This window comes from Scyliorhinus torazame, chromosome 7, assembly GCF_047496885.1.
Source record: "Scyliorhinus torazame isolate Kashiwa2021f chromosome 7, sScyTor2.1, whole genome shotgun sequence".
NCBI lineage: Eukaryota > Metazoa > Chordata > Chondrichthyes > Carcharhiniformes > Scyliorhinidae > Scyliorhinus > Scyliorhinus torazame.
The window spans coordinates 227,990,167-228,017,263 of NC_092713.1; the positions used below are offsets into that span (position 1 = coordinate 227,990,167).

The 27,097-nt window shown below is 48.4% G+C and overlaps 1 protein-coding gene across 4 annotated transcripts in view; it reads left to right on the forward strand.

The window, feature by feature from the left end:
- Window positions 1-27,097, forward strand: part of sh3tc2 (SH3 domain and tetratricopeptide repeats 2) — a 174,547-nt gene that overhangs the window by 115,068 nt on the left and 32,382 nt on the right. For all 4 annotated transcript variants that reach the window (XM_072512121.1, XM_072512119.1, XM_072512120.1 and 1 more), the window contains 3 exons: window positions 14,711-14,906; window positions 19,656-19,789; window positions 26,465-26,506. In XM_072512121.1, coding sequence (XP_072368222.1) covers window positions 14,711-14,906; window positions 19,656-19,789; window positions 26,465-26,506 — 372 coding nt within the window. The remainder of the gene's footprint in view (window positions 1-14,710; window positions 14,907-19,655; window positions 19,790-26,464; window positions 26,507-27,097) is intronic.

Below are 27,097 nucleotides of genomic sequence, written 5' to 3' on the forward strand. Positions count from 1 at the left end.
TAGGCAACTCGGGCGCAGATGAAAAATGACCTTCAGAATGTCGCGTTTCAGAGGTAGGCCATCAATGGTGAAGCCTCTGTGCGTCAGAGGAGATGTCATTGCTTTGTCAAAATTTTAAATATCGTCTAACTGTTAGCTGGAACAAATGGCCCGTCATAGTTTTCCCTGTGGGCGAATTATCAGTGTTACTGCCGAATGAAAATGTACTCTATTGAACCACTGAAAGTATGGAATGGATTCATGAGACACGGCGCGATTTACCAACCATGTCCCGCCCGAACAGAGGCATGACACAGCCGGTAGATGCCGGGAGAGGCCTCTTTCGGGCTTCATGACGGCCGGTATGCCTAGATCTCACGAGGCATTGCAATCAGGATTCTGCCCACAAGGGCGGGACCCAGTCTCACATGCTTAAGTGGGTTGAGCAGCATGCAGCACAACATCGCTATTCTGGATGCCCTTGTTGGGGCATATTGTGGAGCTCTACCTGAGCGATTAAAGAAGCTGGAGTATATCTTTAACATGTCAATTGCTTGCTCAATGGTATTCCTGCTAACATCATGGCTGCTGTTGTGATTGCACTGTCTCTGTTTATGTGATGCTAAAGGTGGTCATTATCCAAGTTCTAAAGGGACAGCCCTTGTCCCCTAGACACCAGCACTGATTTCCATTGGTGGCTGAATTTGCTGAGGGAGTTCCTGTGAAGGAGACGCGGCAGCTGCCAGGGAACCTTGCACATACTGAAGGAAAACCTTGCTGTGCTCACAAATCGCTTGTACATTGATAGAATGGAAGGATTTGTGGTTGACAAATGTTGAGTTGGGGCCTTTATGGCAGCATGGATGCAATCAATAATATTCTGTATTGTCACAAGTAGGCTCACACTAACACTGCAATTAAGTTACTGTGAAAAGCCCCTAGTCGCCACACTCTGGCGCCTGTTCGGGTACACTGAGGGAGAATTCAGAATGTCCAAATTGGGACCCTGGCGCTGTGAAACCACAGTGCTAAACACCCTGCACATTAGGGAAAGCAGCTATATGGCAAATGCCATGGCTCTCTGCGTCTGAGATGCCAAATCTATAGAGAAATTAACGTGATTCCCTCACTCGAGCAAACAGGGCATGAGTTACAGCCTTAATACAGCTGTGTGCTGCTGACTGGGATACACTGGACATGCCTCCTGATGGCCCCTGGAAAGATCCTGAGGTATATTTTTATTTTGAAAACATTTTTATTCAGTGCAGTTTTCATTTTATAAAGAAAACACAACACTCATTAAACATTATACAATTCTCATTATGAATAACTGACCCACCATACCATAATTGGCTATAAATTAGGAGAGGGGAATGTGCAACAAGACCTGGGTGTCCTCGTACACCAGTCACAAGCTAAGCATGCAGGTACAACAGGCGGTAAAGAAGGCAAATGGTATGCTAGCCTTCATTGTGAGAGGAATCGATTACAGAGGGCAGGGATGTCTTGCTGAAATGATACAGGGCCTTGGTGAGGTCATACCTGAAATATTGTGTGCAATTTTGGTCTCCTTACTTGAGGTCTTCTTGCTCTAGAAAGAGTGTAGCAAAGGTTTACTACACTGATTCCTGGGATGGCCGGACTGACATATGAGGAGAGATTAAATCAGTTAGGATTATATTCGCTGGAGCTCAGAAGAGTGACGGGGAGATCACATAAAAAACTATGCAGGACGTATGTTCCCGATAGTGTGTGTGTCCAGAACCAGGGGTCACAGTCTGAGGATACGGGGTAGACCATTTAGGACAGAGAGGAGGAGAAATTTAGTCACCCAGAGAGTGATGAAACATTGTGGGCGGGATTCTCCATCCCGTCAGCCCAATTTCCCAGTGTGGTGCGCCCACGCCGGCAGTGGTATTCTCCTTTTCAACAGCCGGCCAATGGGGTTTCCCATTGTGGCCACCCCCCATCCCGCTGGGAAACCCAGTGAGTGCACTGCCGGCGAAGTGGAGAATCCCTCCCGGCGGAGAATCCCGCTGTGTATGTTTTCAAGAAGCAGTTAGATATAGTACTTAGGACGAAGGAGGTCAAGAGATATGGTGGAAAGCAGGATTAGGCTATTGAGTTTGATGATCAGAAGGCAGCACGGTGGTGCAGTCCGTTAGCCCTGCCATCTCACGGCGCCGAGGTCCCAGGTTTGATCCCGGCTCTGGGTCACTGTCCGTGTAGAGTTTGCACATTGTCCCTGTGTTTGCGTGGGTTTTGTCATAATATACACCAGTATATTATGGTGCAGACACACACACACACACCGATGGACATGCAGTGGGACCAATCAGCATACACAACACCGCAGCCAATCACCAGTGAGAGCACACGCACTATAAAGACAGGGGACAGGAGAATTCCCGCTCATTCTAGCAGCAGCCAGCTCGGAGCACAGAGCTCACAGCCTGCAACACAGACATTCACCATGTGCTGAGTGCATCACCTGGTTAGGACTAGGCAAGGGTCAACAGTTAAAGCTGGTATTGCATTTACCCACAGTTCAAGTATGTTAATATAGTTAACCTTATAATAAAATAGAGTTGCACCACTTCCAGTTTTGGTGACCTGTTTGTGATCCAGAACACCCAACACATCAGATTTCGTCCCCACAACCCAAAGATGTGCAGGCTAGGTGGATTGGCCACGCTAAATTGCCCCTTAATTGGAAGTAATGAATTGGGTACTCTAAATTTATAAGCAAAAAAAAAAAGAGTTTGATGATCAGCCATGATAATAATGAATGGCGGAGCAGGCTCGAAGGGCCGAAAGGCCTCCTGCTCCTATTTTCTATGGCTCTATATACCGCCGCCCCCCCCCCCCCCCCCCCGCTAATTATTGTCAACTCTTGCAGAATGAGATGAACAACCTCCACCTCGCATAGAATCCCTACCCCAACCCTCTGATGGCAAACTTAATCGCTCCAAATGCAAAGATTCCGACAGGTCACCTATGCACACCATCGCCTTGGTGGCTCTGGAGCCCGCTGCACTGGCAAAATCCTCCTCTGGGCTATCAGGGAGGCAAAGGCCAAAATTTTCGCTTTTCTCCCCTCTAGCACTCCCTGGTCCTCTAATACCTCAAATATCGGGCTCCGGACCACTTTTACCCCTAAACTCCCTGACATGTGCCCGAAAAGGACTCCAAAAATCCCACCAATTTCAGACAAGGCCAGAACATGTGTGTGGTTCACCAGCCTCCTCAAACACTGCTCACATCTGTCCTCCACCTCTGGAACAAGGAGTGGTTGCATAATAGCACTTCTGAGACCCACCTTCAACTAATCAGCATTCCGGCATCATGAAGTATGGAGAACATCAACCCGCCGACGGCGCTCCGCATCGCCGGCAATCTCGGGGTCAATTGGAAGATTTTTAAACAGCGCTTCCAGCTCTTTCTCGAAGCCACGGACAGGGAGAACACCTCAGTCACCAGGAAGATTGCTCTGCTCCTCGCCACGGCCGGGCAACACGCCATCCACATCTTCAACTCCCTCACATTCACAGACGACGAGGTCAAGACAAAGTACAAGACGGTTCTCCTCAAATTCGATACCCACTTCAGCATAGAGGTCAATGAAAGCTTCGAAAGATACCTGTTCCAGCAGCGCTTGCAGGGTAAGGACGAGCCTTTCCAATCCTTTTTAACACACCTCCGCATCCTTGCTCAGTCCTGCGGCTACGGGCCCACCTCCGACTCCATGATACGCGACCAGATCATATTTGGTGTTCTGTCGGACCCCCTGCGTCAGCAGCTCCTCAAAATTAAGCAACTCACCCTAGTGACTGCCATCGAGACCTGTGTCCTGCATGAATATGCCACCAGCCGGTACTCCCACATACAGGCGGCTGAAAGGCGCAGCAAGGTCCCCACGAGGCCGAACAGGCCCAAACAATTGAACACCTCCAAGGCTGCAGCCTGGATGAGGGCAGCCATTTTGCGTGCTTTTCGCGGCCTCCACGCTTGTACGCGCCAAACGAGGGGACAGTGACGTGGAGGAAGGTGAACACCACGCAGGACCGCACCGCGCATGCGCGGTGGCGCAACAAGCGTACTGACATCATGACGTGCGGCAACTGTGGCTCCGCCCATTTAAAGCGGCAATGTCCTACAAAATCGCGACAATGCCGATGATGTGGCAGACTTGGCCACTATGCTGCCTGCTGTCGAGCAGCTCAGCCTGCTACTTCGCATGGCTTCAGCCAGTCTTGCAGGAACGTTCGGGCAATTCAACCCACGTTCACCGAGTCCGATTCCGACTTCCCGCAGATCAGTGACATCGAGGACCCGAGGGAGCCTTTTCGAGTCGCTGTTATAACAAAGAACAGGCTGTCCCCGAATCAAAACCACCAGCCGCTGTCGGTGCACAGCATTGATCCAGACGACAAGTGGTGTGTCACCCTGACGGTCAACCGATCCCAGATACGATTGCGCCTGGACACTGGTGCTTCCGCTAATCTCCTAGCGTGGTCAGACTTTCAAACCCTTGGGGTTAAACCAACCATTCTTCCGTCGACCTGCCAATTAGTGGACTACAATGGCAACGTCATTCCTGCTACCGGTTCATGCCAACTCGAAGTGACGCACAACTCGCGAAAAGCCATCCTTCCATTCGAGATCGTGGGCTCCTCGAAGGACTCTCTACTAGGCGCACAGGCGTGCAAACTCCTAAAACTCGTTCAACGAGTACACTCTCTCCAGAGGACATGTCTGCCTTCCAGGATGCGGACTTCAGGGCGCAACTCAATGCCATCATCGACCAGCACCGCGACGTTTTCGAAGGCATGGGCACGCTTCCATACATTTACAAAATCCTGCTCAAACAAGACGCCACGCCTGTGGTTCATGCACCTCGCAGAGTCCCAGCACCCCTCAAGGACCGCCTCAAGCAGCAGCTGCAGGACCTCCAGGACCAAGGAGTGTTTTCCAGAGTGACGGAACCAACCGACTGGGTCAGTTCCATGGTGTGCGTAAAGAAGCCTTCCGGCGAGCTCCGGATCTGCATTGACCCAGAGGATCTGAATCTCAACATAATGAGGGAGCATTACCCTATCCCCAAGTGCGAGGAGATCACGTGCGAGATGGCTCGGACCAATATCTTCACCAAACCTGACGCCTCGAAAGGTTTCTCGCAAATTCAACTAGAGAGGTCCAGCAGAAAGCTGTGCACCTTTAATACCCCGTTTGGCAGATACTGCTACCACAGGATGCCGTTTGGGATTATATCGGCATCAGAAGTATTCCACCAGATCATGGAGCAAATGATGGAGGGCATTGAGGGTGTGCGCGTCTATGTTGACGACATCATCATTTGGTCCACCACCCTGCAGGAGCATATCAGTCTCCTCCAGCGCGTTTTCAAATGACTACGGGACCAAGGCCTTAGCCTCAACAGAGCCAAATGTTCCTTCGGCCAGATGGAACTCAAGTTCCTAGCGGACCACATCTCCCGGTTGGGTGTGCGGCCGGATGCGGCCAAGATGGCAGCCATCATGGCCATGCAGAAGCCAGCGGATAAGAAGGCGGTACTCCGATTTTTGGGCACAGTCAACTTCCTGGGGAAGTTCATCCCCAACCTCTCCTCCCATACCACAGCTCTCCGGAATCTGGTGAGGAAGACGACAGACTTCCAATGGCTTCCCGCCCACGAGCGCGAATGGGAGGAGCTTAAGACCAAGCTTACCACAGCCCCGGTATTGGCATTTTTTGATCTCACGAAGGAAACCAAAATTTCAACGGATGCCAGCCAATCCGGCATTGGGGCGGTGCTCTTGCAACGCGATGAGGCCTCATCATGGGCCCCCGTTGCATATGCGTCACGTGCCATGACCCCCTTGGAACAGCGCTACGCGCAGATCGAAAAGGAGTGCCTGGGCCTGTTGACTGGGGTCGACAAATTTCATGATTACGTGTACGGCCTCCCCCAATTCACTGTCGAGACCGACCATTGCCCGCTGGTCAACAGTATACAAAAAGACCTGAATGATATGACCCCTCGCCTCCAGCGCATTCTGCTTAAACTCCGGCGGTACGATTTCCAGCTCCTGTACACCCCGGGCAAGGACCTGATCATAGCCGATGCTCTGTCCAGGGCAGTCAACACCCCGTGTGATCCAGAGGGGTTCGTCTGCCAGGTTGACGGCCATGTGGCCTTCAGGGCCTCCAATCTGCCGGCCACGGATGAACGCCTTATCCATATTCGCTGTGAGACTGCGGCTGACCCCCTACGACAGCGTGTCATGCGCCACATGATGGACGGGTGGCTCAAGGGCCAATGCCCGCAGTTCTACAATATCAGAGACGATCTGGCAGTAGTCGATGGTATCCTCCTGAAGCTGGACTGCATCGCGCCCCGCACAGCATGCGCCAGCTCGTTTTGGAACAGCTACAGGAGGGCCATCATGGCGTGGAGACGTGCTGACGGAGGGCCCGAGAGGCTGTGGACTGGCCGGCATAAATGAGGACATCGCCAACACAGTGCTCAACTGCCCCACCTGTCAGCGGTTCCAGCCGGCCCAACCACGTGAGACCCTCCAGCCCCATTAGTTGGTCACATCCCCTTGGTCTAAGGTAGGCGTTGACCTGTTCCATGCGCTCGGCAGGGACTATGTTCTGATTGTAGACTATTTTTCGAACTACCCGGAGGTCGTACGCCTGCACAACATCACATCATCGGCGGTCATCCGTGCCTGCAAGGAGACCTTTGAACGTCACGGCATCCCACTCACTGTGATGTCGGACAATGGCCCCTGCTTCGCGAGCCAGGAATGGTCCAACTTTTCCAGCAGGTACAACTTTGTGCATGTGACATCCGGTCCCCTGCACCCCCAATCCAATGGTAAAGCGGAAAAGGGCGTCCACATCATCAAACGGCTCCTCTGCAAGGCTGCCGATGCAGGATCCGACTTCTACCACGCCTTGCTGGCCTATCGTTCGGCCCCACTCTCCACGGGCCTGTCGCCAGCCCAGCTGCTCATGGGTTGCACCCTCAGGTCCACGGTGCCATCCATTCACGCCCCAGACCTCGACCACGTTCCGGTCCTTCAGTGGATGCAACAGTCTCGTGCACAACACAAGGCGGCGCATGACACTCGGGCGACTGATCTCCCTGCTCTGGCGCCGGATGACAACGTCCGCATCCATCTTCCGGAGGGTGGCTGGTCTGCAACTGCTGTGGTTCTTCGGCAGGTGCCCCCGCTCGTTCCTGGTACGTCTGCCAGATGGTTCCATTCGCCGCCGCAATCGGCGTGTCCTTTGTCTCGTTCCACGCTCGCTACGTGATCCTCCACCGGTGTCACGCCCTCCTGTTGTCCCCAACCTGGACTATGCGGAGATTCCGGTTACTCTGCATCCTCCTCACTCTGACGCAGCCCAGCACGCTCCTCAGCCGGTGGCTCCTGACCCACCCTTGAGGCGGTCAACCAGAATTTGTCGCCCACCTCAGAGACTTGACTTATGAGTTTTACGATGTTGGACTCTTTGATCTGTTCTGTTATCCTGTTTCATCATTCCAGTAGTTTGTATATAATGTTCATTTCGTTGTTGGTCAAACACCTTATTTCTCTGCACCAGGCACCTTCCCGTGTAAATAGATTAGCCTCATGTACATCGTCATGTAAATAACACGCACACACATAGTCAGGTACATTCACTACATGATATTTATTGTCACGCAGGCACATGTTCTTTATATAAAAGGGGGGATGTCATAATATACACCAGTATATTGTGGTGCAGACACACACACACACACTGATGGACATGCAGTGGGACCAATTAGCATACACAACACCGCAGCCAATCACCAGTGAGAGCACCCGCACTATAAAGACAGGGGACAGGAGAGTTCCCCTCATTCTAGCAGCAGCCAGCTCGGAGCACAGAGCTCACAGCCTGCAACATAGACATTCACCATGTGCTGAGTGCATTACCTGGTTAGGACTAGGCAAGGGTCAACAGTTAAAGCTGGTATTGCATTTACCCACAGTTCAAGTATGTTAATATAGTTAACCTTATAATAAAATAGAGTTGCACCACTTCCAGTGTTGGTGACCTGTTTGTGATCCAGAACACCCACCACATCAGGTTTCGTCCCCACAACCCAAAGATGAGTAGGCTCGGTGGATTCGCCATGCTAAATTGCCCCTTAATTGGAAGTAATGAATTGGGTACTCTAAATTTATAAGCAAAAAAAAAGAGTTTGATGATCAGCCATGATAATAATGAATGGCGGAGCAGGCTCGAAGGGCCGAAAGGCCTCCTGCTCCTATTTTCTATGGCTCTATATACCGCCGCCCCCCCCGCTAATGATTGTCAACTCTTGCAGAATGAGATGAACAACCTCCACCTCGCATAGAATCCCTCCCCCAACCCTCTGATGGCAAACTTAATCACTCCAAACGCAAAGATTCTGACAGGTCACCTATGCACACCATCGCCTTGGTGGCTCTGGAGCCCGCTGCACTGGCAAATTCCTCCTCTGGGCTATCAGGGAGGCAAAGGCCAAAACTTTCGCTTTTCTCCCCTCCTGCACTCCCTGGTCCTCTAATACCTCAAATATCGGGCTCCGGACCACTTTTACCCCTAAACTCCCTGACATGTGCCCGAAAAGGACTTCAAAAATCCCACCAATTTCAGACAAGGCCAGAACATGTTTGTGGTTCACCAGCCTCCTCAAACACTGCTCACATCTGTCCCCCACCTCTGGAAAGGAGCCCATTCATGTGCCTCTTTGTCATATGCGCTCTATGCACAACTTTAAATTGAATCAGGCTCAATCTTGCACATGAGTAGGTCGAGTTTATCCTACGTAAGGCCTTGCGCCACATCCCTTACTCAAATACGCAACACAGCTCCTCCTCCCACTTACTCTTTATCTCCTCCAATGGGGCCCTCTCCCGCTCCATCAACTGCCCATAAATATCAGAGATCTTAGCCGTTCCAATGACATCCTTAAAAACATTTTTTTACAGCAATGAAGGGGGTGGTAACCGCGGAAACGTGACCAGCTCCTTCCTCACAAAATTCCTAACCTGTAAGTACCGGAACTCGTTACCCCTCGGAGGTTGAAACTTTTCTACCAGTTCCTCCAGCTCTGCAAATCTATCCTCCACAAACAAATCTCTAAACATCTCCATCCCCTCCCATTTCCAAATCCTGTATTTCGAATCCACCCCCACTGGAATAAATCTATGATATCCATATATCGATTGATTGATTGATTGATATTTATTGTCATATGTACCGAAGTACAGTGAAAAGTATTTATCTGCGTCCAAGGGAGCAGACACCGGACGTACACAGTAGACAAAAGAATAATCGACAGAGTACATTGACAAATGGTACATCAATAAATAGTGATTGGTTACAGTGCGGTACAAGGGCCAAACAAGAGCAGCATAGGGTGTGGTGAATAGTGTTCTTACAGGGAACAGATCAGTCCAAGGGAGAGTCATTAAGGAGTCTATTAGCTATGGGGAAGATGCTGTTTCTATGTCTGGATGTGCAGGTCTTCAGACTTCTGTATCTTCTGCCTGATGGAAGGGTCTGGAAGAGGACAAAGCCTGGGTGTGAGGGTCCTCTGACAACGCTGTCTGTCTTCCTGAGGCAGCTGGAGGTGTAGACAGAATCAATGGGAAGATGGCAAGCTTGTGTGATGCATTGGGCTGAGTTCACCACACTCTGCAGCTTCTTGCGATCTTGGGCCGAGCAGATGCCCTCGGCGACTTTCCATCCATCAGGGAGGGAATCATGCCTAAACTGGTTCCAAACTCTTAGCGAGGCTCCAACTACTGGACTCATAAAGTAGACCAGCAAAAACTGAAGTGAAACCATTACCACTGCCCTCAGACTCGACCCTATACACAAAGCTTCCTCCATCTGCCCCAAAACTTAACCCCCCCCCCCCCCCCCCCTCCACGACCCATTTCCGAACCTTCTCGACATTTGCTGTCCAATAATAATTCATCAAAATCGGAATCACCAACCCCCCGACCACCTGTCCCTCTGCAAAAAGGCTCCCTGCATCCAAAGCACCTTGCCTGCCCACAAAAAGGCCGAAATCATCCTATTAATTCTCCCCCAAAAAAGACCTTGGTAGGAAAATCAGGAGATTCTGGAAAATAAATAAAAACTTCAGAAGGATCATCATTTTCACAGTTTGAACCTGCCTTAGCCGCAATAATGGGAAACTATCCCACCTCTTTAAATTCTCCTTCACCCCTTCTGTCAAGTTGGCCACATTCACTGGTGCAGCAGAGCCCACCAATGAGCCATCCCTATTCCCAGATATTCTCAACCTGACTGCCAGAGCGGCAACGTCTCCAGGCCCCTTCCTTGTCCCTGGGAGCTCACCGGGAACACCGCACTCTTCCTCATGTTTAGTCTGTACCCCGAGAAAGAACAAAACTTACTCAGCATCTCCATAATCCTATTCATACTGGAGATCGGGTCTGTCACATATAACAAGTTGTCCGTTTATAAACGCCCCCCATATCTGATGCAATTGGCCAACCGATTTCCCCGTCGACAACAGTTCAAACTCCATCTGGAGCTTCTTCCTCTCCTTCAACAACTCCTCCTCTGGGGTGGCCGAACATTGACGCTCCAGTGCCAGAATGGCCTTGACTCGACCAATCTCTATCTTTCCATCCCCCCCCCACCTTCTCCTATGTGCCTTTATCGAAATTAGCTCCCAGTAAATTACCACCTTTAACTCCTCCCAGAACGTGGAGGGAGAAACCTCCTTGTTCTTATTTAATTCAACATATATGCCTATAGTCACTCCGGTCCTCTCACATGCCCCTTTATACGCCAATGTTGCCACATCTAACATCCACGGCGGTCACTGGATGCCCCTCTTCTCCTCGCACAGAACCACAAAGTGCAGTGCATGGTTCAGTATGACAACCACTGAATATTCCGAGCCTACCACCCCTGGAATCAGTGCCTTACCCATAATAAAAAAGTCAACACGGGTGTATACCCGGTCTACATGTGAGAAAAAGAAAGATTCCTTCGCTTTTGGGCACCCAAATCCATCCGTTCCATGAACCCAAGCAATTTTTCAGTACCCCTGATACTTTCAGGGATTGGGGCATGACCGATCCGGCCTGGGATCAAGCACACACTTTCAGGGTTTTGGGGCAGCATGGTAGCACAGTGGTTAGCACTGTTGCTTCCCAGCTCCAGGGTTCCAGGTTCGATTCCCGGTTTGGGTCACTGTCTGTGCGGAGTCTGCACGTTCTTCTCATGTCTGCGTGGGTTTCCTCCGGGTGCTCCGGTTTCCTCCCACAGTCCAAAGATGTGCAGGTTAGGTGGATTGGCCATGCTAAATTGCCCTTAGTGTCTAAAAAGGTGAGGTGGGGTTACTGGGTTACGGGGTAGGGTGGAGGCGTGGGCTTAAGTAGGATGCTCTTTCCAAGAGCTTGCGCAAACTCGATGGGCCGAATGGTCTCCTTCTGCACTGTAAATGCTATGATTAAAGACCCCCCCCTCCCCCCCAATAATCAACCGATGTGTATCTAAATCCGGTACCCTCGCTAACACCTTTCGAATGAACTTGACGTCATCCCAATTAGGAGTGTTCACATTCAGTAACAGCCTCAGTTGAACTCCCTCCAACATTCCAGTCACCATCACAGATCTTCTCCCCCCCGCCATTATCCCCCTACCCAAACCACTTTTAATCGTGTATCCCAAGCCACTTCATCCCCACACCTAATCCCTCACCCCCCTGCGATTCTCACCAGTCCCAACAATTGCTTTAATACACCCAAAACTTGTACCCCACATGCAGGTTGGCAGATATTATAAAATTATACACTCCGAGAACAGAGTAAATCAAAAACAACAGCAAAAAAAAGAAAAGTACTAACATCCCTGAGCACATTGCCATAACTCAACCATGCAGGTGAACCCACCCAGAATCTTCAAATATACCCCAATCCATGGGGGATATTAACGTCATAAAGATAATTGCCTCCTCTGGCAAATCAAAATAATGTTCTTTTCTCCCATGTGTGACCAACAAGTGAGCCAATGCACCATGCCAAATTGCATCTTGTTCCTGAAAAGAACAGCCTGGGCCTTGTTGAATCCAGCCTTTTTGTCAGCTCCATCCCCACGTCAGCACGGTAGCATAGTGGTTAGCACAGTTTCTTCACAGCTCCAAGGTCCCAGGTTCGATTCCTGGCTTGGGCCACTGTCTGTGCAGAGTCTGCATGTTCTCCCCGAGTTTGCGTGAGTTTCCTCCGGGTGCTCCAGTTTCCTCCCACAGTCCAAAGATGTGCGGGTTTGGTGGATTGGCCATGCTAAATTTTCCTTAGTGTACAAAAGGTTTAAGTGGGGTTACTGGGTTACGGGGATAGGGTAGAGATGTGGGCTTGAGTAGGGTGCTCTTTATAAGGGCCGGTGGAGACTCGATGGGCCAAATGGCCTCCTTCTGCACTGTAAATTCTATGACTCTATGATAAGTCCTGGTAGATTCGGACAATATGGCCTTTCCAGCTGCATTCCTGCGATTCCTTTGGCCACCTCAGGATCTTTTCCCTGTCCAGGTATCTATGGAGCCGTACAATGATTGCTCGTGGTGCCTTACCAGCTCTAGACTTCTTCCTCAATGAACCAAGGTCCCGATCCACTTCAGGAGAGTGGTCAAAGACACCCTCCCCCATCGGCTGCTCGAACATCTTTGCCACGTATTCAGTGGTTCTCATATCCTCCAATGTTTTCGGGCAGCCCTTCAATCCTCAAATTCTGCCGCCTGAAGCGGCTCTCCAGGTCATCAATCTTGGCCTTCAGTTTAATTTTCCAACATCATCAACATCTCTGCCTCCAAAGAGGAAATCCAACTTCATGGTTAGCAAACATCTCATCCACGCATTCTGTGACTCCAGCTGCTGTTCCACCCTCACCAGGGCTGCCCGAATTGGTTCTGCCACTCTTGCTGAGTCTTGAGTGACTGCCTGCCTTTGCATTTTAAATTCGGCTGATAGGAACTCCACCAAACTTGTCTGTCAACCACTGAGCGAGCAATGATTCCAAAGGACCCACCACCATCCTATCCCCTCCTGCGAAACGTGTGTCCTCCGGGTCTGAAGAATGCCCCTTGTTTGACACACTCCTCTTCTGGTAACTCATCGACATCATTCACCAGAGGAGAAATCTTAGTTCCTCTACTTCATCACTTTTCCACCTGCACCTGCCCCGCAAAATGGGCCAAAAAACAGGTCCTCGGGCAGGAGTAACCTTATGTGCGACCAAGGCCGCCACCAGAAGTCGCCTGAGGAATAGAAGTTAAGAGCGGTGGTTACCTTCACAGGTGTCAATGGATTGTGTCTCAAGTTGCTGTTGGACCATGCAACATTTGTCTGTCACCATATCACAGCTTAACTTCAGCCGCCTTCGTCACTGGATCTCCATTATATTGAGGTATGATGTCCTAGGTCTGCACACTATTCCCACAGGGTGATACCTGGTTGCCCTGCCTCTCCTCCTCCTCCTCCTTCCTGTTACACAGTCCTGACCTGCCTCCCCACTGGCTTCTAGTTTCTATGGCCTCCATGTACGAGGGTGCATGAAGTGCTATCTACCCTTCTCCAATCAGAGTTCTTCCTGACACGAGGGTGCATGATTCAGTAGATGCAAAAATAATTGGCCTGGCTATGCCTGGATCCCTGGCTATCCAAATAAGTACACCAAGTTCAGACCCTCTCTTACCAGCTCTGCCTTACACATTGTGGGCTCTACTCTCCTGGGCTACTAAAAATTCGACTGGACTAGGGACAGTCAATGGTTTAAATGACCAGCTGCCTCTGTACAATGCACATACATGAAATGTGCCCCGCCCCTATTCCTACCTCTGTAAAAATGGAAAATTGCATGTTTGGGGTGGGACTTAGGATTTTTGCTGTGTTGCCATGGCAGAGTCTCTTTTGTGGAGAAAATCTGGAGCAAGTATTTGCTGCAAAAGGACATTGTATTGCCCTACTGATTCCAATTTCTGCTTCTATTGTTAGGTGTATATAACATTGACTAACTGTTTAAACATTAGAACATAATGAAATGTGTTGTATGGATTTTAACTAATCTATATTATAAATTGTTTGTTAGCCAGTCACTTACTAAAGTTCATTATTTCCCAATTTTCACTGCCATTTTTCATTCATGTTCTGCCGGGGTCTACATGACTCTCCATCAAAGGTATTGTGAATGGATGAGAGAATTCCATGGAACGTCGCCCTTGTATATTCACTTAGAAGGTGGTTGCGAAACTCATGTTGCGGGATTCTCCGTCGGCGGGATCCTCCGCTTCAACGGCAGCACACCCATGCCCGTGGATTTCCCGACGGCATTGGGTGGCCACGATGGGAATCCCCATTGGCCAGCTGCGGGAATGGACAATCCTGCTGCCGGAGGGGCACGCCACGGAGAATACCACCCATGTTTATTTTTATTTTTTTAAATAAAGGCTGTTTTTTTAAATAAACATTGCCTTCATGAGTAAATTGTCAGAAACAATTATGTATTTTAACTTGGCTTCCATTATCTGTTTCTGTGACAGGGAGGGTGTATGTTCCTGGAGACCATACAGCTTTAAGACAGATAATATTTGAACTGAGGTGAATGGGAGAGGTTCCACCAAATTTCAAGCAAATTGTCATTTAAGAGTATCTTCTGCCTTTAGGTAGTGGTACCTGCGTAGCAACAGTGGATTGCAAGGAGGTTGAGATGGATGAATTGCGTTTCAATGAAGGAGAAAAGATTCAGATAATTGGCTTCCTTCTTTCTAGCCTGCAGTGGGCTTTGGGAAAGTCTTTATGTACTGGAGAAATTGGATTTGTCCAAATAAGGCATATGCAGCCTGACCAATTCAAAACACTGTGAGTAAAGAAATTCTGATTTAGTCGGCATTGGAATGTCAATTGCTCAACTGAGATTCATTGTTCGTGAGTAATATTGGGTTTATGGGGACATTTTGTGAATACATATCCTATGTCTGCTGAATGCCCAGGATAGAAGATCGTGATAACCATGCTCGCGATTTCCCAATCCACGTGGGTAAAGCTACCCAACTGTCTTCTGTTTCCCTTCTGTATGTAAGAAATGTAAAATTTTTGTTCATATTTTTTCTCAGCTTTCAATGTTATTTCTAAATGTTTTTGTTTTTTGCTCCACAACACACGTCTCTTTATTTGAGACGCCAGGCAAGTTGCTCGGTTCTTAGACTCTCTGCTGTATTGTTGAGTGAGTCATCCATTGACAGTTTTCTAAGGCGCCAGTCCTTGCATTGAGGGAGCACCTCTGTCAGGTTTCTGGTCCCAGGCTGGGTGCACAGAGATAGAAAATTCAAAGACCCATGAATCTGCCCTTGAAAAACAGCTGCTTGGATGTTGGATTTTTTTTGCCCTGGGGTCCTCAAAAAACTCAATTAAATTAGTGAGACATGACCTCCCTCGTAAATAGAACCATGCTGTCTGTCGCTAATAAGACCATTCACTTCCAAATGTGCATAGATCCTATCTCTGAGAATCTGTTCCAGCAATTTCACTATTACTGACATCAAGCTCACTGGCCTATAATTACCTGGGTTATCCTTGCGACCCTTCTTAAATAACGGTACAACATTGGCTATCCTCCAAACCTCTGGGATCTCACCTGTGGCCGTCGAGGAGACAAAGATTTCTGTTAGAAGCCCAGCAATTTCATCTCTTGTCTCCCTAATTAATCTGGAATAGATGCCATCTGGCCTTGGGGGTTTGTCTATCTTAATACTTTTTAACACACCTAACACTTCCTCCCTCTTAATACGATCTGTTCTAAAGTGTTTACACATCCGTCTGAGACAGCACCAATCAACGTGTCCCTCTCCTTTGTGAGTACCGATGCAAAATACTCTTTCAGGTTCTCACCTACTTCTTTTGATTCTACACATAATTTCCTTCCTTTGTCCTTGAATGGACAACTTTTTCTCTAGCTACCTTCTTGTTCCTAATATACGCATAAAATGCCTTGGGATTTTCCTTAATCCTGTGTGCCAAGGACATTTCGTGACTCATTTTTTGCCCACCTAACTCCCTGCTTGAACTCTTTTCTACTTTCCTTTATTCTTCAAGTGCTTCATCTGTTTTTAGTTGCCCAGACCTCACGTATGCATCCTTTTTCTTTTTGACTGGACTCGCAATTACCCTGGTCATCCACAGTTCCTGAATCCTGCCTTTCCTGTCCTTTCTTTTTACCGGCACATGCCTGTCCTGCATTCTCATCATCTGCTCATTAAAAGAGCACATGCCAAATGTGGATTTACCCTCAAACAGCCTCTCCCAAACAACAGCCTCCAAATCCTGCCTAACCTGGTTGTAGTTAGTCTTCCCCCAATTTAGCACCTTACCCCTAGGACAACACTCGTCCTTATCCATGAGTATCCGAAGCTTACCGAATTGTGGTCACTGTTCGCCACATGTTCACCACTGCAACTTTGATGACCTAGCCAGACTCGATCCCCAGTACTAGGTCCAGTATACCCTCCTCTCTATTCGGACTATCCACATATTGTTCCAAATAATCTTGGACACACTTAACAAATTCCTCACCATCCAGATCCCTAGCCCTAAGGGATTTCCAGTCAATTTGAGGAAAATTAAAGTTTCCCACTACAACAACCCTATTATTTCTACATCTATCCAGAATCTGCTTACATATCTGTTCCTATCCGTGGGCTGTTGGGAGGCCTGTAGTACACCCCCATCATAATGACTGGCTCTTTCCTGTTTCTGAGTTCTACCCACAGTGCCTCGTTACTTGATTCTTCCATGGTGTCCTCCCTCTGTACAGCTGTATTATGTTCTCTTTGCAACTACCCCACCTCTTTTGCCTTCCTCCCTGTCTTGCCAAAAACACCTATATCCTGGAATATTTAACTGCGAGTCCTGTCTGTAACCACTCATAGCTGTCAATCAAACTATGAAATGGTATGCACCCAACTATGATAATGGTGGTTGTGAAATCAATTATGCAGCACTAATCAGGAAATGAAAACCTTCAGGCTATGTCAACTGAAACAACTTATTTTGATTTTCACACTCCAAACATTTTATTCAAAGATTTAAAGGGCAAGACTTTAAAATACCATGACAGCTTGATTGCTCCATTTAGCAGGTACTTTTGACAGGTCCTCTTCACACTTTTGACAAGTCGCTTTGGCAGGTCCTCTTGACAGGTGCCTCTGACAGTTTTGACAGTTGATTTTGACAGGTCTGTTGACAGTTACAATGAGCTTGACAGTAATGAGCTCCTGTACTTTTTATGTACTTTGCTACCTACCTTTAACTATCCCAAAAGGCACCTTGAACTTCACCAAAGGATATCTTACATCCCCCCAGCAAAGGTGTCCCAGGCCCAAATTCAATGGGGTACCCTGGCTTTCCAAACAAATCCACAAAGTTCATTCTTGCATTTTACCAGGTCCAATCTGCACATGTCAGGCTTCACATGTCAAGGCTACCAAAATCCCACTTCAGCAGAGGCAGCTGCTGATTTAAAAGGTCTGCAGCCTCCATAAAACATGCAAATGTAAAATGTGCCCCACTGCCATTCCCACCCCTGGGAAAATGGGCAGTGCTGTGTCTGGCAGTTGGACTTGTGATTTTCAGGTAGTTCCCCTATCTTGCCACGATGGAAAGGCGTGGTAGAAATCTGGGCCACCATTTCTGCTTGGCTGCTCCTTTTGATGCGCAAACTGTGATCACCATTCGTTCTGCTGCCCTCCGCATGCAGCAACATGCAATACAGCTAGTTTCACTGACCTCTCTGGCATTAGCTGCTGTTGGGCCGTGTCAATCAAAACAGAAGTGCTTTGGAAGGAAGAGATTTCCTTCACGTAATTTCTCAATCTAAATGCTTGCAGGCAAATTCTTAAAACCCTGACAATGTTACTTGTCCTGGTTATACTACATTTAAAATTGACCATCTTTTCCAAAATGTGGGGCACACTCCAAACTAATGAAATGAATGATGTTTCTTAGCAACTGAGAGAAAGAGCAGAGGGTTATGTTGAGAAATGCAGATCAACTTAATTGAATTTGTGAAACAAATGTTGGTTTTAGAGTCATACACTAGAGAGCCATAGAGTTTTACAGCACGGAAAGAGGCCCTTCGGCCCGTTGTGTGCACGCCAGCCATCATTCACCCATTTATTCTAATCCCATTTTTCAGTCCATAGCCTTGTATGCTCTGGCATTTCAAGTGTTCATCAAAATACTTCCTAAATGTTGTGAGGGTTCCTGCAGTGAGTTTCAGATACCAACCACCCTCTGAGTGAAAAGGTTTTTTCTAACATCCCCTCTAAACCTCCTGGCCGTTATCTGAAATCCATGCCCCTGGTTATTGACCCCTCCACTAAGGGGAAAAGTTCCTTCCTATCTATGTCCCTCATAGTTTTATACACTATGATCAACAAGCTCCATGATCTTGGAGAGTGGTAAGGAATGCGACCAGCTAAAGATGAAAAGCCTAAGATGTGAGGGTACATAACCTAGAGTTTTGCTTGATTAATATTTGGGAGAGGTTGCTCTGTCAAAACATTTTCCCAAACATTTCTTTAGGCAATCAAATGGATTTTGGAAAATTCACATGAGTAAGGATTGGGCTTTGTAGACTGATTTAATGTAAGCCTTTTTTGAATGGATTCTCCCTCTTCTTAAGAAGGATACATACAATAAAGCTATGCCACATGTCGATAACGCACTGTGCGTGGCAGATATCTGCCAGCTCCATAACAACAGATATCTTAGAGTGGAGTATAACAATTGGATTGCTGGCTGGCAGTGAGGGCAGGTTGGTCACTTGAACGCTTGAGCCTGAGTGCCCAGGTTTAGTCCACTAAACCTCCAAATGGGTGTCACGCTGCAAATACCTATTTACAAGTTGGTGTAATGCCCTGACCAGCAATAAGGTAGAGAGGAAGTCATTGCCATTGGAGTGGAGGAGGTAGCCTGGAGAAATATTCCATTATCAGGCATCACAAAAGTAATATTAACAGTTATTTGCCAAGGTCTCTTCCTCTTGCTCATTAGGCTGTGCTAAGCTCGGCGTATGTGGCTTTGATGCCTCCCAGTAGGCTATTGAAATAGAGTTGGGGTCATATGTGTGCCATCTCAATCTTTTTGGATTAATGGAACTCCCTCCATATTTAGATAGGTGCTGGATCACCCAGTGGAAGGCACCGGTTAAAATGGCAGTGGAGTAGTAGGAATGGGGTGTTAAGTCGTCCACCTCAGTTTTAATTTCATTATTGACACATTTCCTGGGAGGCACTTAAAACATTTCTTTGCATTCCAAAGTAATGGTATGTGATGCACTTTAGGGCGTATCTGAATGACGCGATAAGGTGGGGTTGACTTACATCTTTAACATTCCTGGTGCAATGTTGAAAGGACATATGGGTAGTTGAGCTGCATGTCATAATTTTCCATCTAGATATGATAATTATTCAGAGTATAAATTATAACTATTTTTAAAAAATTATTGTTTTAGTTTGGGTATTTTGGCACTTGTTGTTTTATTGAGATTGCAACATTGTTGAATTGCTGTTGGTTATCCAGTGGAGTTACTATCTAAAATTTAATTTGCAGGGAAACCCATCTCCTGTTCTTAAGTGAGGAAGAAAAATCATCATTGATTATGTTGAAAAAAGCTGATGAACAGCATTGCATTAACCTCCTGAACAAACTCTGCCAAACTGACATCAGCACTGTTTATCGTTTAGGTGTGTTTTCATTGACATTAATTTTTCATATGATTAATTAGCCATTGCTTATCCCTTCAATCTTTTCTTCTCTGCTGAAAGTGCCGATTGTCGTTGAGATATGTTCTCACAGGTTTTGCCTGTCTTATGAAACTCTATTGATCGTTTTTCATGCGTGAGCTGAGACAGTCAATGTTAGCAGGTTCTCTGACTGGGAAGGCATAACAGCGAAACCCAGTGCAATATTTTAGGGATGTGTTTCCATTTAGGCAACTGAACCATTTAAACTCATGCATTCGCCAGACAGTTTGAAACTAGCTGTTGAAGGACTGGCGGCAGTAATCGGCATGCCGAGGAACCAAATCGATTAGTTAACATTTTACGGCTGATTTTCTAACTATACAGTGGTGGGTCTTTCCTGCTGGCCTAGCACATTGAGCAATCCAGGGCGTATTGTTTGTGTTTCTCAATGCACAACCAGGTCCTGAAGCAACAGCATATACTCTGAACATCAGCCTCGTTGCTTCAAACCACTAATCTCACAAAGGTATAAAAAGGAGCAAGTACATTTCTTATAAAGCTTGATTTCCTGTTATGAATGGAATATTCAGCTACCAATGGTGTAAAGTGTGTCATTTCCGTTTGGAATTCCCCCCAGTCTGTCTCTGATCCCATCCCCATGGTATGTGTGGTAAACCACTGTGTTCTTATATTAAGGGTTGTACGGTAGAACCTGCACTACAGGTTCACCTGGGCCCCTGCATGCTAGCTCCGCCCAGGAGCCGGGTTATAAATATGCATTGCCTTCAGCTCGCAGCCATTTTGTCAGCTGCTGTAGGAGGCCACACTTCAGATACTAATAAAGCCTCAGTTTTGAATTCAACTTCGTCTCCAGCCAAATTGATCGTGCCTCAATTTATTAGTATCTGATTCAGAAGATGGACCTCCGGATTAAACCAGATCGACTGCCGTTGGATTCACACGCAAGCGACGCCAGAAAGGACTTTCAGCACTGGCTAGCTTGTTTTGAAGCATATATCAATGCGGCGCCGACCCCTGTTCCAGAGGCTCAGAAGATTCAAATCTTGTACTCCAGACTCAGCTCTAAAATCTTCCCGCTGATCCAGGATGCGCCCATTATGCTGATGCTATGACTCGACTCAAAGAAGATTATGAGCAGAAGACGAACACACTCTTCGCCAGGCACGTGCTCGCAACGCGTACTCAACCGGTGAGTCAATCAAGGACTTCTGGAGGGCCCTGATCCCACTAGTTCGGGACTGTGACTGCCAGGACGTTACAGCTAAGGAGCACTCAGATCTCCTTATGAAGGGACGCTTTCGTAACTGAGATTGGGTCCGATGTTATCAGGCAGCGGCTCCTAGAAGGGGCCACGCGCGACCTCGCAGAGACTAAAACACTAGCGCTCTCCATGACGGTCGCCCTGCGCAATGTACAGTCCTACGCCCCCAACCGCGCAGCCCACTCCTCCTACGCTTCATGGGCCCCACAGGCAGCCGTTCCAGCGGGGGCGCTACCCACCCAATATGCCTGCACTACGTGCCAGCCAGTGATCTCTGGGGGGCCCCGATGCTATTTTTGCGGCCAACAAAGACACCCCCGCCAACGCTGCCCGGCCCGCGCTGCCCTTTGTAAGGCCTGCAGGAAGAAGGGCCACTACGCAGCGGTGTGCCAGGCCCGCTCAGTGGCAGCGGTCGCCCCCACCCCACCCGGTCACGGACAATGGGCGCCGCTATCCTCCCCTCCTCCCAGGCCATGTGCGAGCAATGGGCGCCGCCTTCTCCCCCACACAACACGTGCGTTTCATGGGCGGCGCCATTTTGTGACCCCCAGGACCTCCGGGCGCCGCCATCTTGTCCATCCCGCAGAACACGGAGACCAACGGCGTTTCAGGTCCCCGACTCAGCGGCCGCCTCACTACCCGACGATCAACCACGACTCTCATCCATGGTAATCGACCAGTCCAGACCACACACTCTGACCAACGCATCCACCAGCGTGAAAGTCAACGGCCACGTGACCTCCTGCCTACTGGACTCCGGGAGCACCGAGAGCTTTGTACATCCAAATACGGTAAGGCGCTGCTCCCTTAAGGTACACCCTACCAATCAAAGTATCTCCCTGGCCTCCGGATCCCATCGCGTAGCGATCCGGGGGTACTGCACGGTCACGCTTGATTTGTTATGTTCTAGGTGTAACATAAGCGGCTTCCTTGTGGTGCACTTGACAAAGGAAGGTTCAGATGTGGAGATAACTTCAACACGTTTATTAAACTATTTACACTTCTATTACTCGGGTTCGACACTACTGCTAATCCTACCATCGCTACCCAGACTGACTAACCAGCTGCTGCAATACACGTGGTGGGTCTAATATTGAATCAACCCTGTGTCTGTACTCACTGACTGTCCCCACTGGAAAGAGGCAGATCATGTATGTGGTGTCCTTTATATATGGGTTGGTGTAATGCCCCCCTGTGGTCGTGTCATCTCCTTGTGTATCATGAATATCTATTGGTCATCTCCTATCTAACTTATCTATTGGTTGAGTGTGTGTGAGTGATGTTTCTGGTGCTCCCTCTAGTGTCTAGGTAGCCTACATGTATTTACATTGATGCACATCACCACGATGCTCACAGTCCAAGGCGTAGAGTTCCACGGTTTTCGCCTCTAGGTCCTCCCTAACATCTGCGCTGCACTTATCCTTGGCCTGGATTTTCAGTGCAACCTCCAGAGCCTGACCCTTAAATTCGGCGGACCCTTACCACCCCTCACTATGTGCGGCCTCGCGACCCTAAAGGTCGATCCTTCTTCCCTCTTTGCCAATCTAACTCCAGATTGCAAACCTGTCGCCACCAGGAGCAGACGATACAGCACCCAGGATAAGGCCTTCATCGGGTCCGAGGTCCAGCGGTTGCTTCAGGAGGGAATCATCGAGGCCAGCAACAGCCCCTGGAGAGCTCAAGTGATAGTGGTTAAGTCTGGGGAGAAAAACCGAATGGTTATGGACTACTGCCAGACCATTAACAGGTATACGTGGCTCGATGCGTACACCCTCCCACGCATATCTCACATGGTTAACCAGATTGCACAGTACCCGGTCTTCTCAACGGTGGACTTGAAATCCGCTTACCAGCAGCTCCCCATCCGTAAATCGGACCTGCCATACACCGCCTTCGAGGCAGACGGCCGGCTATATCACTTCCTTCGGGTCCCCTTCAGCGTCACCAATGGGGTTTTGGTCTTCCAAAGGGAGATGGACCGAATGGTCGACCAGTACGGCTTGTGGGCCACGTTTCCATACCTAGACAATGTGACCACCTGCGGCCATGATCAGCAGGACCACGACGCCAACCTCGCTAAATTTCTCCACACCGCCACTCTCCTCAACCTCACGTATAAACCGCTTAGCCATCCTCGGCTACATGGTCCAGAACGGAGTTCGGGGGCCCCATCCCGACGGCATGCGCCCCCTCATGGAGGTTCCCCTCCCCCACTGCCCCAAGGCCACAAACGCTGCCTGGGGTTCTTTTCGTATTACGCTCAATGGGTCCCAAACTATGCGTATAAGGCCCGCCCACTCATACAGTCCACTCATTTCCCCCTGATGGCCAAGGCCCAACAGGCTTTCGCCCGGATCAGAGCTGGATATTGCCAAAGCTGGAATGCACGCTGTAGACGAAACTTCCTTTCCAAGTAGAAAGCGACGCATCGCAAGTCGCCCTTGCCGCCACCCTCAACCAGGCAGGCAGGCCCGTGGCATTCTTTTCCAGCACCCTCCATGCCTCTGAAATTCGGCAATCATCCGTCGAAAAGGAGGCCCAGGCTATCGTTGAGGCTGTGCGACATTGGAGGCATTACCTGGCCAGCAGGAGATTCACTCTCCTCACTGACCAACGGTCGGTTGCCTTCAAGTTCAACAACACACAGCAGGGCAAGATCAAAAATGACAAAATCTTGCGGTGGAGAATCGAGCTCTCCACCTATAACTACGAGATTAAGTATCGCCCTGGCAAACTCAATGAGCCCCCAGACGCCCTATCCCGAGGTACATGTGCCAACGCACAGGTAGACCGACTCCGGACCCTGCACGACAACCTTTGTCACCCAGGGGTCACTCGGTTGTACCACTTCATTAAGGCACAAAATTTGCCCTACTCCGTCGAGGAAGTAAGGACGATCACCAAGGACTGCCAGGTCTATGCAGAGTGCAAACCACACTTCTACCGGCCGGACCGCGCGCACCTGGTGAAGGCCTTCCGCCCCTTTGAATGCCTCAGCGTGGTCCTCCGACCGACACGTATTTCCTCAGTGTGATCGATGAATACTCCCGTTTTCCCTTCGCCATCCCATGCCCCGACATGACGCCTGCCACCGTCATTAAAGCCCTTAATTCTATCTTCACTCTGTTCGGCTTCCCCGCCTATATCCACAGTGACAGGTGATCCTCATTCATGAGTGATGAGCTACGTCAGTTCCTGCTAAGCAGGGGTATCGCCTCCAGGAGAACGACGAGCTACAACCCCTGGGGAAACGGACAGGGAGAATAGGATGGTATGGAGGGCCATCCAGCTGGCCCTACGGTCCAGAAATCTCCCGGCTCCCGCTGGCAAGAGGTCCTCCCTGATGCATTACATTCCATTCGCTCATTACTTTGCACTGCTACTAACAGTACACCGCATGAACGTCTTTTTGCCTTCCCCAGGAAGTCCACATCCGGGGTATCACTCCCAACTTGGCTCACAGCTCCGGGAACCGTGCTTCTCCATAAGCATGTACGGCTCCACAAGGCTGATTTCCGTTGGCGGAAGGGTGCACCTGCTCCACGCAAACCCACAGTACGCCTACGTGGTGTTCCCCGACGGCTGTCAGGATACCGTCTCCCTCAGGGACCTGGCACCAGCAGGTTCCACCCCCGCACCACCCCCGGCGCCACCCTCCCCTCCCCCTGCCCACCCCCGTTGATGAAGAGGATTTTGGCACGCTCCCGGAGTCAACTTCGACCATGACAGCACCAACATCGCCGGCTCCACTTCGCGATCCCAGAGGACGCTCAAGGCGCCGGACCGGCTGAAACTCTGACCGGCCCACCGGATGACCAGAGACATTTTTTTACTGTTCTGTAAATATTAAAGATTGCTAATTGTATATAGTTATCCACCACCCCCGCTGGACTCAATTTTAACAGGGGTGAATGTGGTAAACCACTGTGTTCTTATATTAAGGGTTGTACGGTAGAACCTGCACTACAGGTTCACCTGGGCCCCTGCATGCTAGCTCCGCCCAGGAGCCGGGTTATAAATATGCGTGGCCTTCAGCTCGCAGCTATTTCGTCAGCTGCTGTAGGAGGCCACACTTCAGATACTAATAAAGCCTCAGTTTGAATTCAGCCAAATTGATCGTGCCTCAGTATGGTACTTAGTTTGTCTCTTCTTGCATCAATGGACTTGGAGCCTGTTACATATCCAACATTGCAGCCCAGTTGGAATTTGAGTTACATTCTACACTCTGTTTACTTCTTTCAACACCATGTAACCTCTCAGCTCCGAGAGAGGCCAGATATCCTGTTTCAGGCCACTGGCAATGTTCCCAAATTCAGTTCCAGGAACCTGACCTCTACTCTGTGCCTCTTGCAGACAGCAAAGCTCAGAACTCACTCAAGTGACCATACGATTGCTACAATAAAATCTTGTCACAATGGCTTTAAAGACTGCCAGCTGGATTTAATAATCCAATGATAAATTATAATTATTGTTATTAATTTGTCTGTTCTCACATTGCAAGTAAGTTTTGACGGATATTATTTATGCTCTTAAGTCAGGAAATGAATAGCTGAATGTGTAAAAGTAATCCGTACCTTGCTATGCGGCACTGCTTGCTCTGGAGATCCACCACAATGTTTTGCTTGAAGAATTATTTATATAATTGCATGAATGGGACACCAACATTTTTGACTCTACACATAAAGGAAAATGACAGTACCTCACCTCAGCATTTTGTTAATTAGTTGTAAGTTACAAAGAAGGATAATTAATTGGCAACAATATAAACATTTTAAAGAACTGAATGATTTTACTAATGTTGATTAAAAAATCTTGAGGTTTTTCCATCCCTCGTGCCATCCAATAATGATGCCACAGCCTTGGAGTACAAAGCTAAACATCATTACGTTACTATTGCTGAAGTTTGTGTTCCCTTGTCAATGTTTTTATTTCTAAATGATGTAACACCTTCCATTTAAGGTAATGAATTATTAAAACACTTGTTTTTCGAGATAAGGATTTTATTCTATGATGAGATAATTATGATATATGGAGGCCCAGGTTAGCTGAAATCACCCAGCAGAGGGAAACCAGCACATTGCAACTAAAGTGGCAAATGATGTTTGACATATAAAATGCTCAGAATTAATTATATCAATTTATAATCCACACGTATCTAAATACCAACTAAATGACACCAGTCTGAACAAATCAATTTTCTGCATATTCGGCTGTGGGCTTTTTGGACTTGTGCTTTTGATGAGGGCCATACTACACTTAAACCTATCAGAATATTTGATCTACTTCGTGTGTTTATCTTTAAACAACTATGGAGCTGCAGAAAAGTTATTTATGAAAAAGATAAGCCAATGATCTCTTTCTAAGAGCATGTATGTATGTTGTTTCTAATGCAGATAAATGCACATGGCCAGAGGTTTTATCAGAAAGTGAACAAGGTGAGCAATGAATTCAAAGTATTCATTTCATTAAAAAATAGACTTGCACTGCAATATTCATTTCATTTGTTGTTAATTCTTTGAATCATTAAGATTTTTGCTCATAACAGGTGTGCATGGCTAATTTAAAGAATTATAAATGCTAGTAGCAAAAAATTGAAGTTTTTATGAGTTTACTCCAGAGTAATTGGTAATGATCTGTTGATATTCTTTTGATTTATATTGGACACGATTTAACCACCACGTTGCACCTGCCCTGGATCTACGCCGGTTAAATAGTGGGAAAGGCCAAAATTGAGATACGCACCGGGCACGAAACCGGGCGTGAATCAATTTGCCATCTAACCGGCCTGCTCCTGATGGCGAGTTCCGGATCTCACCCAAGTATGGCATGCATTTCATTGACTCAATTCGTACCAATTTCCATCTCATTAGCAAGATTGATGTCTAATGCAACGGCCTCTCAGTGCTCAGGAGGGGGGCCGTGGGGAATGGGGGACACGTCAAGGGGGTTGAGCTTGCTCGGGGCGGCTGAAGAGGTCCAGGTCGGGGGTTGCCCCGGGCCAGTGGGGATGAGAGACCGCTTGTCCA